The sequence below is a fragment of the Oncorhynchus keta genome, chromosome 31 (assembly GCF_023373465.1).
Source record: "Oncorhynchus keta strain PuntledgeMale-10-30-2019 chromosome 31, Oket_V2, whole genome shotgun sequence".
Classification (NCBI taxonomy): domain Eukaryota; kingdom Metazoa; phylum Chordata; class Actinopteri; order Salmoniformes; family Salmonidae; genus Oncorhynchus; species Oncorhynchus keta.
The window spans coordinates 10859391-10877371 of NC_068451.1; the positions used below are offsets into that span (position 1 = coordinate 10859391).

At 44.1% G+C, this 17981-nt stretch overlaps 2 protein-coding genes across 4 annotated transcripts; one reads left to right on the forward strand and one right to left on the reverse strand.

The window, feature by feature from the left end:
* The first annotated feature begins 527 nt into the window (after positions 1 to 527).
* LOC118364395 (neurogenic locus notch homolog protein 1-like) lies at positions 528 to 7182 on the forward strand. Of its 3 annotated transcripts, none has more exons than XM_035745902.2 (11): positions 528 to 854; positions 1839 to 1992; positions 2302 to 2634; positions 2746 to 2975; positions 3154 to 3487; positions 3768 to 3916; positions 4058 to 4131; positions 4245 to 4374; positions 5116 to 5213; positions 5400 to 5731; positions 5847 to 7182. In XM_035745902.2, exons 1-11 carry the CDS (start codon positions 800 to 802, stop codon positions 6367 to 6369), a joined length of 2412 nt encoding a protein of 803 aa, XP_035601795.1. In that variant the 5' UTR covers positions 528 to 799; the 3' UTR covers positions 6370 to 7182. The 3 variants fall into 3 exon arrangements, with proteins under 3 accessions (XP_035601795.1, XP_035601798.1, XP_035601797.1); XM_035745905.2 differs by having other exon boundaries at positions 4070 to 4131; XM_035745904.2 differs by having other exon boundaries at positions 1842 to 1992.
* On the reverse strand, positions 6644 to 15509 carry LOC118364397 (pre-B-cell leukemia transcription factor 1-like). The gene is made up of 8 exons (XM_052489545.1): positions 15159 to 15509; positions 14279 to 14352; positions 12302 to 12546; positions 11668 to 11858; positions 8989 to 9124; positions 8732 to 8873; positions 7636 to 7724; positions 6644 to 7454 (listed from the first exon to the last, which is right to left on the reverse strand). The coding sequence occupies exons 1-8, from the start codon at positions 15395 to 15397 to the stop codon at positions 7374 to 7376; spliced, it is 1197 nt and encodes a 398-aa protein (XP_052345505.1). The 5' UTR covers positions 15398 to 15509; the 3' UTR covers positions 6644 to 7373.
* Positions 15510 to 17981: the final 2472 nt, after the last annotated feature.

Consider the following 17981-nt stretch of genomic DNA (forward strand, 5'->3'; position numbering starts at 1 on the left):
TCCATCCTTTCATTTGAGACCGGTGACATATGGGCCTGCAGCTGTATCTGTCTATTTTAACACCCACCACATTCCTGGAGGTTATTATCCCTTCTTTGAGATTTTGAAATAGTTTTATTTGTCGTTTGCAGTAGTTAAGATTATATATATATTTTTTTAATGCAGAGAACATGCTCCTGCATGAGAAGTTAAAAAGAAGTGATATGTACAGGCCTACTCTATTCATAATGTGTTTCAGAGAAGGAGTACTGATTTAGGATCAGTTTAGCCTTTTTTAACATAATTAGTATGATTGCATGAACAGGGGGCACCTAGATTGCTTCATGAATACAGGGCCTGGTTCATTTGAAAGATTACATCCTGAGGCATTATAATCAGTAGAAAAACAGACTGCAGACTCACAGAAAGACCACACATACACACACACACACACACACACACACACCGCTCCTATTGTTTTCCACACAGTGTCAGGAAGTTGTCCACATATCCGCAGTGCTTCTGAAAAATAATTAGAGAGAGAGAGAGGTGGGTGGTAGCAGCACTGGAAGTTGGGGTGTACCACTTTAGATATAAACTGTTCATATGGTCCCATTGCGAACGTGGTCAGGAGCGCAGTGAGACAGTACGTTCTCCAGAAGAGACCCAGAGAGATACCCCACAACACTGTAGCGGAGTAGCGGAGTGCCATAGCTGGACTAAGACATTGGACCTAGTAACCGCACTGGTACAGCTGGGAGGATAGTGAGAGAGAGTAGGCTACTGCCGTCTCCATCCTCTCTGGGACCTGCCTGCCTTAATGATGTTGGTGCTGTGGACAGCTGTTCTGTTGGGTTTGAGCAGGTGCTGTCAAGGTGAGTCCATCTTCCAGCTACTATCTTGTTGATATGATGTTCGATACCTGTGTGAGTGAGGTAAAGTCTACTAGGTAATCTACTAAAGAGAGGAAGTCCTACATGGTACTTCCTAGCAACCCTGAGGAATGCACAGTGATGCCGAAACGTTGGTAAATACCCATTAAATTGATGGGAGTTTATACATGGAGTGTGCGACTTTCTTTATTTTGAAACCCAGGAACAAAATATACTTCTTTTTTTTTTACATTGATGTTCTCACTTCTATGTTTTATAGATTTCCGAGGATATATCATTAGGAGAAAATACTATGACGTACTAGACACATACTGCTCTCACATCCTTTCATCATCACTTTATAAGATGCTGCGTGAATGTGTCACTGATTTAAAGATATGACTGACCAAAAAGTGCTTTGCTTGCATAAGAGTCAAAGATTGTACTGTATTTCCTTAAATGTTCACTGCTATACAGTACACCATGTCTAATCCCAACTCTCCTGTGCTATAATTGTATTGTCCCTCACACACCTGCCAAGCCTCTCCATTGTCCCATTCCATTCCATTCCTCATCGCCAGGGTGGCGACCTCCGACCTTCATCCAGTTCCAGCCCACTCCATTTCCTGTTGCTATTCGCCTATCCTGGAAACTTCCTGTTTGTGTCAGGCCTCCTATTTCCCGTTTCATGGTTCATGCCAAGGACACACCTTTCATAGCCTGCCTGGCTGGCACGGTACCAAGCATTGTTAACAATGAATGCTTGGTGGTGATAGATACACCTAGGCCTATACAATACACAGCTTGAAAATATAGGTCAAAGCACAGGTTCTTGCTTGATACAGTAATATAGTATTGTAATTAATAGATGCTTTTATCCAAAGTGATTCAGTTTAAGTTAGTATATTACTATTAAGTGGGAATCCAACCTTTGTGTTTGTGTGTGTGTGTGTGTGTGTGTGTGTGTGTGTGTGATTCCTCCCCAAGTAGCAGCAGCGTCTCCTGGTGGTGACCCCTGGGCCCAGTGTCCGTCCAGACAGTGTGAGGCCAAGTTTAGAGATGGGTCATGTGATAAAGAGTGCACCGAGCCCGAGTGTCTGAGAGACGGGTTCGACTGTCTGAGGGACAAAGAACGCTGCAAGTAAGACACTGTAGCAGCAGGGAGATCTGGGCTGCATTTCATTCCAGGAAGATGTTCCATCCTCTCTTCCATTTGTTCACTCTCCTTCTTGGATCTGACAGGACTGGATATGTGAAAGCAATATGGTGACTTACTCTTACCCAGTAGTCTCATATTCATGGTGAGGGGAGTGAATAAGAGCAGAGGGGAGAGAACATTTTCCTGGAATGAAACACACCCTGCTCTTTCACTTTCCTTTTTGTATACATCCAGATGTTTCAGCTGGGGTTCACGCTTTCTCTGCATCCTTCTAACTATCCCCTCTCTCAGTTCAGGTCACATCCACTACTGCCGAGACCACTATTCCAACTCTTACTGTGACCAGGGCTGTGAAAGTGCCGCCTGTGGCTGGGACGGGAGTGACTGTCACAGACACCACAGCCCTCTGTGGGCTAAGGGTACCCTGCTCCTGCACACCCACGTCCCCCTGCAACACGGCACATTTTCCAACAGTTCCCTTCTCTGGGCCCTCAGCACCCTCCTGCAGACGCCCCTCAAACTGCGCGGCACGGTGCCCCTTGACCCCAGCAAGGACCTCTTCACCTTTAATCCCCAGCAGCTCGAAAACCTGCTGGCTCAAGCTTCTTCGGATGACTCAAATGGGTAACTATGAAGAGATTGTGATTTTGCTTCCCCTATTTAAAAAAAAACTTTAACCTAGGTTATTTTGTTAACATCTCATCAATGTTCTCGCTCCCCATCTCTCTGAAACAGTTCTCTCCTATTCCTGCAAGTGGATAACAGGCCGTGCTCCCGTCTTCCTTCTACCTGTTTCCCGTACGCCATCGAAGCAGCTAACTTCCTGCGGGCTGCTACGTCATCGACTCGTGTGTCGGTCCCCTCTCACCCAGAATTAAAGGCCATTATTAGTGTAAGAGGGGTTGGGGAGGAAATAGGAGGGAGAGAGGAGGACCCAGTTGAGGAAAAGGAGGACACTAATGATGGTATGTATCCTGTTACATAGTTTGTTTGTGTGTGTGTGTGTGTGTGTGTGTGTGTGTGTGTGTGTGTGTGTGTGTGTGTGTGTGTGTGTGTGTGTGTGTGTGTGTGTGTGTGTGTGTGTGTGTGTGTGTGTGTGTGTGTGAGTACCACCTAATATCTCTGCCCCCCATCTCCACACAGGGGCAACACCTCCATGGATATGGGCTGTGATCGGCGTGGCAACGGGCCTGGTACTGGCTTTGGTCTTGATGGTTGTCTTGGTGATCAGAAGGGTGAGACGACGACGAGAGGAGAGGGAGGGAGGAGGAGAGAGGGTTAGGCACAGATCCACTGTCACTGAGAATGACAGCGGAGCCAATGTGGCCAAGGCATGGGCACAGCACACACCCCACCGAGAGCAGAGGGGCAGGACAGGGAGAGAGAAAGGCAGGAATGGGATAAAGAAGAAGAAAGCGAAGGAGGCTGAGAAGAAAAGACGCAGAGAGCCACTGGGGGAGGATGCCCTTCGACTGCGGTGAGTGAAGATGAATGATTATGGGAGAAGTTAGAGGATGTTCAGTCTAGTAAATCAACAGCGCTGTGATCAGATAAGAGTTTGCTTCATTGTAATGGGTTGTATGGCTTTCAGTTGTTTCCATTACGGTCATTTTAACCTAACTGAACTTTTACTCTGTCTGTTAGATAAAACTGTTGTGTTGTACTATCTCTAATTTACACAATACTAGTGATACTGTAGTCATATCACTAAGTATGCACAAAGTACTGCTATTCAGAGCATAAACGTATGATTTCAGGCCCCTGAAAAAGGACCTGGATATTGGAAGTGACACTGACTTTACCCAGAGTTCTATGGAGGACATCAACAGGTCCATCTGTGACCACCGAACGCAAGAGCAGAAGCACTACCGCAGCCCCCCGAGCCACCCACAATCACCCACACAACGTAACATCACCTCCTGATCATGGTTAACATACTGTATTAGTAGGCTTGTAAAATGACTCATTGTTCCTTTACATTAATTTGTCACAGAATAATTTACGGTTTGCACAATGTAACTACGCAAGTAACTAAATTGACTTTCAGCTCCACTTTTAGCCCCCCCAAGAGGATGGGAGAGAAATGCTGTCCCGTCGACACATCACAGAACACCCAATCAAGTGAGTTCCATACATATTCTACATAAATGTCAATATGTTTATTTCAATTGTAGATTACGCTGGTTGTAATTTACAGTATTCCATTTTGACTGTACCAAACATTATTATGACAGTCTGCTTCGGTTCAATGGTGTGGTCCAGATGGGTCAGTGGTCCTGATTCGTGCGGTCAGGAGTGGGCTTGACCGTGTGGTTCTGGAGCTGCTACGAGCTGGGGTGCCGGTCAACAACACAGACCACACTGGTATCACTTTACTCTCCCAATTTCCCAATTACATTATTAACCTAAATTTAGCCTAGACGGTAAAAAAAACAAAGTTAACTGAACTTACCTGTAGAGTGTCATGGGAGGATTATTGTGCAAATGTATTTTAAAAATCAATATTGCATGGAACAAATATCCATAAATGTTATGTAGCTTCCATGGGTGTAATAACGACCTTATAAACACACTGCCTCACATACATATTACTATATTGTATTACTTTGAGGGTTTGAGTAACCAGTGTAACTGATCTCATCTCTCTCTGGTCCTCCCCATGTGCCCCTTCTCTTCTCTCCTGTTCTGGTAAAACCTCCATGGCTTCCCACTTTTCCCTTCCATTCCTCTCTACAGCACCCCTGCTGCCCCCCTCTCAAACTGATACAGAAGTTAATGTGCCCTAGTGCCCAGGCAGTGTGGATGTACCATATTAACCTTCATTGCTCTTCTCTCTCTCTCTCTCTCTCTCTCGCTCTCTCTCTCTCTCACACACACACTATCTCTCACTCTCTCCCTCTCGGGCTGATTCCCTAGTCCCTCACCATCATTTTCATTCTCATTTCCTCCCTTTCAAAATCTCCCTCTTCCCCATCTTTCACCATTTGGGCTTGACTCTGTTGTATAATGTTTGTTCACTGGCTGACTTACTCCCTCTCTTTCTGTACTGAACTCCCACCTTCCTTCCCTCACCTTCCTCCACTTGAAATGCACTCTCTCTCCCAGGGAGATCAGCCCTCCACTGGGCATGCTCAGTTAACCACCTCTCCTTGACAAGAACCCTCACTCGCTACGGTGCTGCGGTGGACCTACAGGACAACAAGGTACCAAGGCCAGCAGAAGCCTCTGCTTTAATGAATCTTCACATACTTGTATGAAGATTTAGGAAGAGGAACTTCGAAGAAACTATGTTCAGTTAAATCTGCGTAGAATGTTTAAACTTTAGGGCACTCCAATATTATTGCTTCGACACTCCCATTCTGATATATACCACTCCCATTATCTGATAGGGTGAGACTGCTCTGTTCCTCTCCGCCCTCCACGGTTGCTACGACACCGCCCGGTTCCTGCTCCTGAACGGGGCAAATCAGGATCTGTCTGATCGCAGAGGACGCCGGGCACTGGATGTTGCCCGAGAGGGCATGCATCATCAAGTCCTGGAGCTCCTATTGGCTCACAGGGTTCAGAGAGGGCCTATTCCTATGGAGCAAGCCAATGATATGCTGTGGGATGAGCGTGCCTTTCTGTATAGCCAATGGGTGAATTCCCCTGGGCTTCCTGGGAGAAGTGCCTCCTTCTCTGGTGTCATAGGGCATCGGGATATGTCTTCGCCTCCACCAAGGTAAAGTCTTGTGGCATTTGGCACATCTACTCACAATAACATTTAGCAATTTACTCATCTTGATAAGGCAAATTCATCACTGCCTACTCGTATGATCTCCCTCTTCTTTTGACAGTGATTTATCAATGGGCAGAGTGCAGTGCCCTTCCCCTCAGAACTGGCGGCCACAGCTCAACCAATCAGCAACCGCATTGGTTACCCCAAGAATCATGGGGCGTCCACCAAGACCAATCAGCACTCTACAGGAGGTTACCTCAGAGGACGAAGATCGTGAAAGGCCCCAGGAAGTCCCGAGAGCAGCGACACCGCACTTCCTGTTACCCCAGCCTGCTCCTCGACAGCGGTCCTTCTCCTGTACCCAGAATGCACTGCAGCGTCGCTCCAGTTCACAGCAGCCCGAACCGACTTATGTTGCCTTATCAGAGAAAATAGCCACTGAGCCCATAGAAAGAGTGATCATAGTCCCTCCTACAGATGCTCCCACCCAATCAGATCGCAGATCAATAGTCGATAGTAGCGAAAACCCCAGGAGGGCAGCGCCAGAGATTGAGGCAGCAAGTTTAAAAAAGGCAGAACAAAAAGCCCGAAGTGAGAAGCTAAATAACCACATGCCTGACTCGAACCAAACAGCTTTGTAAGGGGGTTCTGCTGTGAGATATCATGCTGAAATTACCCCAAATACCATCATGTCAATCATGTGCTGTTTACATTTTCTGTAAAAGGCCCCTTGCTCCTAAATAACAGTAGACTGACAGAAGGGATATAAACTCAGTCAATAAATGAGTAACTTCAATTCCTGCAAATATCTAAATCAATAAACGATTAATGTGCAATTTTTTCTTCTTCTGCCATATTAGGAGGTGACCTGTCTCTCTTATGCTAATATCAACCAATCAAGACAAACCAACTGACTGTGAATACAGAGTCTTTATTGTAAAAGAGGTAGAGAGAATACAGGTGTTTTTCACTCACTGTACAGAATGACAGCACTGTTGATATACTCATTCAAACTGTTAACATAACCAGCACACATACTTCATTCATGATATAGACACACACAGACAAACAAGCCCAGTAGAAAAGAGAAAACAAACACACAAAATCTTTGGATTTTCTCTATTGCCCCCACATCCTCTAAATGCAACTATATCTGACCTTTAAACTAAAATCCTAAAATATTTGTAACAGCATTAATAATATAGCCTAATAAAACAATGGTAATGCAATTTCCCAAGCCTCCCTGCCCACATACAACAGTAACATATAAAGTAGTGGAAAACAAAACCCATGATCCCAATACAAAACATCACACGCATGCACGCACGCACGCACGCACGCACGCACGCACGCACGCACGCACGCACGCACGCACACACGCACACACACACACACACACACACACACACACACACACACACACACACACACACACACACACACACACACACACACACACACACACACACACACACACACACACACACAGCTCATACAAACATAATGAACATGGACATAATATCATTGGACAGTAAGAAACAGAAAAGACATACAAAAACTGCAGCCAAGTAAGAGTGATATCATTCTTTCAGTCTTTTTCCGTTTTCTTTCCATCTATGTCATCGAAACAAAGTGGACGGGGCCATCAGTCAGACTCCCCTGAGTGGTCGTTTCCTGGGGAAGTGGCAGAGGGGGGTGTGTTTTGCCCTTGCCAGTTCCCATTAGTCTGCCAAAGACAAAAAGACATGTGGTGACTTGTAGTGGCATTAACCTACATTAACCCCTCTCCACTCCAATACATCACCTCCACAAGGTTGTTGTTGTGAATGAGAATGTGCTCTCAATTAGTTACGAGCTAAAATAAAGATGATATGTAACATGATGTGAATGACAGTGAAGTTCCATACTTGTGCTCCCATGTAGACAGGCTGCTCTCCATTCATTGGTGGAACACCCAGGAAAAGGTCTGGTCCAGTGAGTGAGAAGCTCCCCGATCCTGTGGAGGAACAAAAGGGGAGACGTCTTTAATAAGGGCTATTAGGCCTACAACATCAGCCTGGTCCCAGATCTGATCCTGTGGAGGAACAAAAGGGGAGATGCCTTTAATAAAGGCTATTAGGCCTACAACATCAACCTGGTCCCAGATCTGATCCTGTGGAGGAACAAAAGGGGAGACGTCTTTAATAAAGGCTATTAGGCCTACAACATCAACCTGGTCCCAGATCTGATCCTGTGGAGGAACAAAACGGGAGACGTCTTTAATAAGGGCTATTAGGCCTACAACATCAGCCTGGTCCCAGATCTGATCCTGTGGAGGAACAAAAGGGGAGATGCCTTTAATAAGGGCTATTATGCCTACAACATCAACCTGGTCCCAGATCTGATCCTGTGGAGGAACAAAACGGGAGACGTCTTTAATAAGGGCTATTAGGCCTACAACATCAACCTGGTCCCAGATCTGATCCTGTGGAGGAACAAAAGGGGAGATGCCTTTAATAAGGGCTATTATGCCTACAACATCAACCTGGTCCCAGATCTGATTGCGCTGTAAAAACCAACTTCTATTGTTGGGCAAGGAGTTGGCAAGACAGAACAAAAGGCCCAATTCCAACTTAGAAAATGACACCTTTCTCAAGCAGGCCTTTACTATGCACTTATCAGTAGTTGTAATTCAGACGTATCTTATTCAGTTACGTAACGGGCTTTGCAGACATGTTTCCCTTGCGTGTGCTGATTAAATGTAATTCAACCGCTGAAAACCCTCCCACTTGCTGGGCAACAGATGTTTCATTCAATAGGGGTTTCAGCACATTTATTTTAAGCCATCCCTTTAAATATGGTGTACCCTTTAAGTTCAGTGACAGACTCAACAGAATATATATATTCCCCTTGCTGCTCCGTAACACAAAAACACTAACAACCCATCCATTTCTACTACCAAATGAACCATAAACTCAAAACAGTTTGTATCACTAGGCCTGGCTTCCTTTCCTCAGCTCTTACCTGTTGAGTTGGGCGTGTGTGGAGAGTCCTCGCTCTGTGTCGCCACGATGGCCGTCTTCATGGCATAGATGTTGGCCTCCTCTTGGAACTTCCCAATGTTCTTCTTGTAGCGGATTCTCTTGTTTCCAAACCAGTTGCACACCTGTTCAGTTAACAAGCCAGTAAGAGGCTGGTCATTGGAGTCAACTGTATATGGGCGTATCAACGGGTGAGCTAATAGTAAATATATGACGCATATACTTATGACACAAGGTTACCTGAGAGACAGTGATGCTACACTGTTTGGCTAGTTCTTCTTTGGCCTCTTCACTGGGGTAAGGGTTGGCGAGATGGGAGTAGAAATACTCATTCAGGACTTCCGTCGCCTGCTTGCTGAAGTTTCGTCTCTTACGCCTGACAACACAAAGGTGAGTGTGTTGAGAGTAGTCATGCAACCCAGGCAGAAGTATACGTTTCACAACTACAGTAACAACTGATATTGACACACAATAGTCATTCACAACCTGCACTGTAATAACATGATTATGCTCTGTAAATAATAATGGGAATTGATGTAAAATATATCACTAGCCACTTTAAACAATGCTACTTAATATAATGTTTACATACCCTACATTATTCATCTCATATGTATACGTATATACTGTACTCTTTATCATCTACTGCATCTTTATGTAATACATGTATCACTAGCCACTTTAAACTATGCCACTTTGTTTACATACTCATCTCATATGTATATACTGTACTCGATACCATCTACTGTATCTTGCCTATGCCACTCTGTACCATCACTCATTCATATATCTTTATGTACCGTAATTGCTGGACTATTAAGCGCACCTGAATATAAACTGCACCCACTGAATTATTAAAGAATATGTATTTTGTACATAAATAAGACGCACATGTCTATAAGCCCGTTCCTGTAGGTTCATGCTCTACAACATCCGCAGAGTATGACCCTGCCTCACACAGGAAGCGGCGCAGGTCCTAATCCAGGCACTTGTCATCTCCCGTCTGGATTACTGCAACTCGCTGTTGGCTGGGCTCCCTGCCTGTGCCATTAAACCCCTACAACTCATCCAGAACGCCGCAGCCCGTCTGGTGTTCAACCTTCCCAAGTTCTCTCACGTCACCCCGCTCCTCCGCTCTCTCCACTGGCTTCCAGTTGAAGCTCGCATCCGCTACAAGACCATGGTGCTTGCCTACGGAGCTGTGAGGGGAACGGCACCTCAGTACCTCCAGGCTCTGATCAGGCCCTACACCCAAACAAGGGCACTGCGTTCATCCACCTCTGGCCTGCTCGCCTCCCTACCACTGAGGAAGTACAGTTCCCGCTCAGCCCAGTCAAAACTGTTCGCTGCTCTGGCTCCCCAATGGTGGAACACACTCCCTCACGACGCCAGGACAGCGGAGTCAATCACCACCTTCCGGAGACACCTGAAACCCCACCTCTTTAAGGAATACCTAGGATAGGATAAAGTAATCCTTCTCACCCCCCCCACCCCTTAAAAGATTTAGATGCACTATTGTAAAGTGGCTGTTCCACTGGATGTCATAAGATGAATGCACCAATTTGTAAGTCGCTCTGGATAAGAGCGTCTGCTAAATGACTTAAATGTAAATGTAAGCCGCAGGTGCCTACCGGTATATTGAAACAAATTAACTTTACACAGCCTTTAAACGAAACACGGCTTATAACAAAAATAAATAGGCTTTAACGAAACACGGCTTGTAACAAAAATAAATAGGCTTTAACGAAACACGGCTTGTAACAAAAATTTAAACAGTAGCCTACCAAGAAAGTCATTGGTCACTATCTTCCTCCTCCTGTGCACTGAAACCACTGAAGTCATCTCCTTCGGTGTCGGAGTTGAATAGCCTCAGAATTGCTTCATCCGATGTTGGATCGTTTTCATTGTCGCTCTCGTCACTTTCATCCGGAGGCAAATACCCCGCTGAGCTCATGCTGCCCCTTCACGCAGCAGTCCAGCCTTTCAAAACCCGTTGATGATAGTGGATTTTTTGGCAATGCTCCACGCTGTCAGGACCCACTGGCAGACTTGACCATAAGATGCTCTTCGCCTGCGGCCCGTTTTAGTGAAGGATTTCTCCCAACTTGTCATCCAAGCCTCTCACTGAACAAGGAGCGCCACCTTAAATGCACGATTTACACTGATGTCGAGTGGCTGCAAATACTTTGGGCCATCTGCTTTTCTTCCCTCTGAAAGCATTTGTTGTCTTTCTGCACTGAGTCAGTTCCTCACGCTGCTGTTTACAAAGTCTTATCATCGACTCATTAAGGCCAAGCTCCCGTGCAGCAGCTCTATTTTATTTTCCAACAGCCAGATTTATCGCCTTCAACAAAGCTGCATCATATGCATTTCTCCGTGTCTTTGCCATGATGAGGGTGACAAAATTACTACCGTAATCAGAATGATGGGAAGTTTGAGCGCGCTCGATTTAGGTCACATTATGTGACGGTGCTCAGTTTTTTGGCGGCATGAATCTTGTGAAAGCGGGAAAAATCCATAAATTAGCCGCGTCATTGTATAAACCGCAAGGTTCAAAGTGTGGGAATAAAGTAGCGGCTTATAGTCCGGAAATTACGGTACATATTCTTTATCCCTTTACACTTGTGTGTATAAGGTAGTAGTTTTGGAATTGTTAGTTAGATTACTCGTTGGTTATTACTGCATTGTCGGAACTAGAAGCACAAGCATTTCGCTACACTCGCATTAACATCTGCTAACCATGTGTATGTGACAAATAAATTTGATTTTAAATATGACTGGTATGACCATGAACCACTGTTCATTTATGGAATGTTTTATTCTTCATTAAAAATACTACCTGTATATGAATTGTCAGTCACTGTCATGGCAAGTTTTGACAGGTGTTATGTCACCCCAATAACAGTGTTACACGCTGACCTGGCGTCGAGGAAGCGGGACCTCAGGATCATGACGGCCTCGCAGGTGCTCTGCTTGAGTTGTGTCTGGATGGAGCTGAACTTGCGGTGGATGATGGCCACCATACGCTCAATCTCCCTCGGTGACACCGGCCGCGTACGTGACTGCTCCCTCAGCAGGTTCATCACGTGGGTAGTGAACTCACTACAGGCCTACAGGAGACACGGAGAGAGAGAGGGAGAGGGGGGATTGGAGACAGATATGACAGTCAGTTAGTTGAGCTCAAAGGATGGAAGTCAACAGCGGGCCGACACTGTTGACGTCGGTCATTTATGTTCATGTTCAATTATCTCACCTAAATTATAACATCACCTCATTTTAGTTTACTTCGCTAAAGGGTGTAATTTTCAGTGTGTGCAAAGTGTCAAGTCCCTCCACTTCAAATCAAGTACAGCCACTGACCCCAGCACACATGTACAGTGTATGTCAGAGTCGATTTGAATATGAATCCGGCCCACTGCTCTTTGACTCACCATCCCTCTATCTTCCCCGTCTTTCCAACACTTTACTATCTCTTCAATAAAGCAAAAAAAACTATACAAAAGGATTGGGACTGCCCCACTGCTTGAAAAAAAAAAAACAACTAGAAAAGTACCTGGTCATATTTCTCCATCTCAGTGTGATAGATGTTGCGAATCTGGCTCAACTTGCTTTTGTAGTCGGAGTGTTCCAGTGAGCTGTCTGGAGACATGCCTCCAGAGCTGGTGGCTGCGGACACCGCCGCTGCCGCCCCGCCACCTTTCTCCGGCCCAGCCACACCCTCCGCCAGCAGCATGTTGTCCAATCGCACCAGCTGTGGGTCCTGTGATTCTTCCTCCTGAGCATTTCGCATTGATAGGCCTGCAACAAGAGAGGTCTGTCAATCTGATTCATGGTAAACTAAGTTACAATGTCTCCTATTACACTGAACAAAAATATAAATGCAGCATGCAACAATTTCAAATATGTTACTGAGTTACAGTTCATATAAGGTCAATTGAAATACATTCATTAGGCCCTACCCTATGGATTTCACATGAATGGGAATACAGATATGCATCTGTTGGTCACAGATACATAAAAAAATAAAAATAAAAGTAGGGGCTTTTTATGAAAACCAGCCAGTATCTGGTGTGGCCACCATTTGCCTCATGCAGCGCGACACATCTCCTTCACATTGAGTTGATCAGGCTGTTTATTGTGGCCTCTGGAATGTTGTCCCACTCCTCTTCAATGGCTGTGCGAAGTTGCTGGATATTGGCGGTAACTGGAAAACACTGTCGTACACGTCAATCCAGAGCATCCCAAACATGCTCAATGGGTGACATTGTGCAGGTCATGGAAGAACTGGGAAATGTTCAGCTTCCAGGAACTGTGTACAGATCCTTGTGACATGGGGCCTTACATTATCATGCGAAACATGAGATGATGGCGGCAGATGAATGGCACGACAATGGGCCTCAGGATCTCGTCATGGTATCTCTGTGCATTCAAATGTCCATATATAACTGTGTTCGTTGTTCGTAGCTTATGCCTGCCCATACCATAATCTCACCGCCACCATAGGGTGCTCTGTTCACAATGCACAACAGCAAACCACTCGCCCACATGACACCATACACACTGTCTGCCATCTGACCGGTACAGTGAAAAATGGGATTCATCCGCGAAGATCACACTTCTCCTGCGTGCCATATCCAATGAAGGTGAGCATTTGCCCACTGAAGTCGATTACGCCGCCGAACTGAAGTCAGGTAAAGAAATTATTCTGTTGTACATTCCCACAGTTTCATCACCAGTCTGGATGGCTGTTCTGAGACGATCCCGGATGTGGAGGTCATGGGCTGGCGTGGTTACACATTGTCTGCTTTGTGAGGCTGGTTGGATGTACCGCCAAATTCTCTAAAACAACGTTAGAGGTGGCTTATGGTAGAGAAATTAACAGTACTTTCTCTGGCAACAGCTCTGGTGGACATTCCTGCAGTCTGCATACCAATTGCACACTACCTAAAGTTATCTGTGACATAACTGCACATTTTAGAGAGGCCTTTTACTGTCCTCCGCACATGGTGCACCTGTGTGATGATCATGCAGTTTAATCAGCTTCCTGAAATGCCACACCTGTCTGGTGGATTGATTATCTTGGCAAAGGAGAAATGCTCACTAACAGGGATGTAAACAAATTTGTGCACAAAATTTCGTATGGAAAATTTCTGGGATATTTTATTTCAGCTCATGAAACATGGGACACTTTACATGTTGCGTTTACATTTTTGTTCAGTGTATATTAAAATATTATCCCTCTGAGGTACAGACTTGGAGAAGCACTTTGTGGATGAAGCAAATGAAGGAAGGGTCATCTTGCGGTAATATTTGAAAAGTCATCATACACAATACATCTTTGTTGAAAATGTAAAATAGCTAAAGAATTTTCTAACTGTCATCTAACTGCATGGATTATGCGCAACTCATTATTATTGTGATGGAGCCAACATCTTCTTCTGTTTCATCACAGATGGCCAGAAACTTTTAAACGAATTAGCAACAAGTTTAAAATCAAACAAAGGGTTTCAATTAGTGAAAATTAACTTACCTGTTTTCTCTTTGATCTCACATAAGACGCTGAACAAAGCTGGTTTCATTCGATGGCAATTCAATGCGTGTTTTCTGACGATTGGAAAAAAAATATTATTGTTATTATTAGCTAGCTAACTAACGTTAGCTACTGTAGCTGTATATCTAGTCAGCGATTTAGCAACGAGCCATTAGCACGAACAAAATATTTGTTAGTTAGCTAGCTATTTGTTTGTTAGCTAGCTCCCTGCTTTCACACGCTTTATTTAGCTAGCTAACGTTAACTATATGTCATTCACAACAACAAACATCGGCTCTGTTGTTCGTGACCTTTTGACGGGAGTTCACTGTAGCCTGCTATGCTAACGTTGGCTACGTAATGATATGGCTAGCTAGCAGCAGCTACAATATGTAGATAATATGTTAACATTTCATTCGTAGAACAAATGTAGCATGAAATGGTTAATGCCAAGATTATAGCCACAATCCGTTTATAATATCTTGCAATTCATATACATGTAAATCTAACTGGCTAACGCTTTAGTAGTAACACATTAGCAAGCTAACAATAAAGCAATAGAGCATAGCTAGATAACTGGCCAGTTTTAGCTTAGCAAGAATTCACCCTCTTCATCGAGTTAGCCACAAAAAAAATCACAACAACAACAGGCGTGTAAATAGCCCAGAGGAATAAGTAATAACTACTTAATAAACAACATATCATGACATAAAGCCAATTAGCTAGCTAGCAACGTTGGCTACCTAGCTAGCTTATTAAAAAACTTCAAAGTAGAAAAAAATTGAAAACTTCTGAAAACTTTAGCTAACTCTTGGCCATTGAGAAAATTGTCAGAAATGTGTGACTAAATCTGAATACGTTATAAACAATTGTGACTAACTTTGCTTGTGCTTCGTCCAAACTTTGGTCGGTGATGGTCATGATTTGCTGCAATATGTCGCCAATGTCTCTGCGGCTTTCATGTCCATTTTCTGCGCCTTCGTGGCCCGTGTCTCCGTCGGAGCGGTGGTGGGAAGATGGATGAACCGAGTTTAGAGGGTGCATACCGGGGTGAGAGCTCAGGCCAAGGCCCCGGCCGTTAGAGGGCCCGTTGCCAGTGAGAGGCTGCTGCTGCAACATCCTGAGCGGCACACAGTGGCGCGGACGAGTAATCACAGTCACACACCCTTCAAAACTCAAACACTATAGCAGGCCTGCACTAGAGTCCCCTAGCGATTGACAAAGAAAGTCTCGAACAAGAATGTTAATAAAATTCGAATTGTACTCCAGACAGAGCCCATAGGCTACTGTACTAGGGATATTCATAGCTATGACTTTAAACTAAGTAATTATTCTGAACAATCAGGTAAATGGATATAACTATGAGGCAACGGCGTGTGTAGGCCTATGTGTATGTGTAAAAGAGAAACAGAAACAGAAAAAGAGAGAAGAGGGGATCTTTCATTCTGCAAGTAGCCTAATACATTGAGCATTTGCATCCATGATGAGGGAGGGATCATCTTCTGATTTCATATCAGTTAATGTAATAATGCTTCATAATAAGGTCACACACAGGTCTTTACCAATCAAATCATCAACTATTTTTTCCATCACATTTTATTTGTCATGATTCGTAAACAACAGATGTAGACTAACAGTGAAATCCTAACTCTCCGGCCCTTTGTCACATGCTTTGTAAACAACAGGTGTAGACTAACAGTGAAATTCTTACTTTTGGGCCCATCCCAACAATGTAGAGACAAAAATAGAAAAATAATAACAGAAAGAAGAAATACACCATGAGTAATGATAACTTGGCTATATACACGGTTTACCAGTACATAGTTTATTTTTTAATATAATTTAATTTCACATTTGTTTAACCAGGTAGGCCAGTTGAGAACAAGTTCGCATTTACAACTGCGACCTGGCCAAGATAAAGCAAAGCAGTGCGACACAAACAACAACACAGAGTTACACATGGAATAAACAAACGTACAGTCAATAACACAATAGAAGAAATAAAAAAGTATATATACAGTGTGTGCAACTGGCGTGAGGAGGTAAGGCAATAAATAGGCCATAGTAGCGAAGTAATTACAATTTAGCAAATGAACACTGGAGTGATAGATGAGCAGATGATGATGTGCAAGTAGAAAATACTGGTGTGCAAAAGAGAAAAAAGTAAATAAAAACAATATGGGGATGAGATAGGTAGATTGGATGGGCTATTTACAGATGGGCTGTGTACAGCTGCAGCGATCAGTTAGCTGCTCAGAGAAAGCTGATGTTTAAAGTTAGTGAGGGAGATATAAGTCTCCAACTTCAGCGAATTTTGTAATTCGTTTCAGTCATTGTCAGCAGAGAACTGGAAGGAAAGGCGGCCGAACGAGGAATTGGCTTTGGGGGTGACCAGTGAAATATACCTGCTGGAGCGCGTGCTACGTACGGGTGGGTGTTGTTATCGTGACCAGTGAGCTGAGATAAGGTGGAGCTTTACCTAGCAAAGACTTATAGATGACCTGGAGCCTGTGGGTCTGGCAACGAATATGTATCGAGGGCCAGCCAACGAGAGCATACAGGTCGCAGTGGTGGTGGCACTGTGATAGACTGCATCCAGTTTGCTGAGTAGAGTGTTGGAGTCTATTTTGTAAATGATATCACCGGATCGGTAGGATAGTCAGTTTATGAATCTAGATTTCATTTTGGATTGGAGATGTTTAATACGAGTCTGGAAAGAAAGTTTACAAACTAGCCAGACATCTAGGTATTTGTAGTTGTCCACATATTTTAAGTCAGAACCGTCCAGAGTAGTGATGCTAGTCAGACGGGCGGGTGCGGGCAGCGATCGGTTGAAAAGCATGCATTTAGTTTTACTAGTGTTTAAGAGCAGTTGGAGGCCACGAAAGGAGTGTTGTATGGCATTGAAGCTCGTTTGGAGGTTCGTTAACACAGTGTCCAAAGAAGGGCCAGATGTATACAGAATGGTGTCGTCTGCGTAGGAGTGGATCAGGGAATCACCCGCAGCAAGAGCGACATCGTTGATATATACAGAGAAAAGAGTCAGCCCGAGAATTGAACCCTGTTGAGTTGACATGCAGGGGTTACTAGGAGGTAACTGAGGTAGATTTACATATACATTTGAAGTCGGAAGTTTAAATACTCTTAGGTTGGAGTCATTAAAAATCGTTTTTCAACCACTCCACAAATTTCTTGTTAACAAACTGTAGTTTTGGCAAGTCGGTTAGGACATCTACTTTGTGCATGACACAAGGAATTTTTAAGATCTAGAAGAAAAAGAAACACACACCTATTTAGGCGAGGTGCTGGCTTAGCGGAGTAGAAAACTTGAAAATAAGAATAAAAGAGAACCGCACACTCTAGGAGCTCAGATGCAAAAATTTTATGACCAACGTTTCAAAATTATGTTTTTGCATCTGAGCTCCTAGAGTGTGCAGCTCTCTTTTATTCTTATTTAAAAGGTAAGTTTCCAACACTTGTTTACAGACAGATTATTTCACTTATAATTCACTGTATCACAATTCCAGTGGGTCAGAAGTTTACATACACTAAGTTGACTGTGCATTTAAACAGCTTGGAAAATTCCAGAAAATGTCATAGCTTTAGAAGCTTCTGATAGGCAAATTAACATAATTTGAGTCCATTGGAGGTGTACCTGTGGATGTATTTCAAGGCCTACCTTCAAACCTACCTCTTTGCTTGA

Bases quoted from the DNA above. Each gene is read 5' to 3' on its own strand.
- LOC118364397 (XM_052489545.1), bottom strand. From the start codon at position 15,397: ATGTTGCAGCAGCAGCCTCTCACTGGCAACGGGCCCTCTAACGGCCGG. The intron at 11,859-12,301 runs GTACTTTTCTAG...TGTCTCCTGTAG, and splicing joins AGATGGAGAAATATGACCAG to GCCTGTAGTGAGTTCACTAC. The intron at 8,874-8,988 runs GTAACCTTGTGT...TTAACTGAACAG, and splicing joins GTAGCATCACTGTCTCTCAG to GTGTGCAACTGGTTTGGAAA.
- LOC118364395 (XM_035745902.2), top strand. From the start codon at position 800: ATGATGTTGGTGCTGTGGACAGCTGTTCTGTTGGGTTTGAGCAGGTGC. The intron at 3,917-4,057 runs GTAACATCACCT...ATTGACTTTCAG, and splicing joins CCCACAATCACCCACACAAC to CTCCACTTTTAGCCCCCCCA. The intron at 5,732-5,846 runs GTAAAGTCTTGT...TTCTTTTGACAG, and splicing joins ATGTCTTCGCCTCCACCAAG to TGATTTATCAATGGGCAGAG.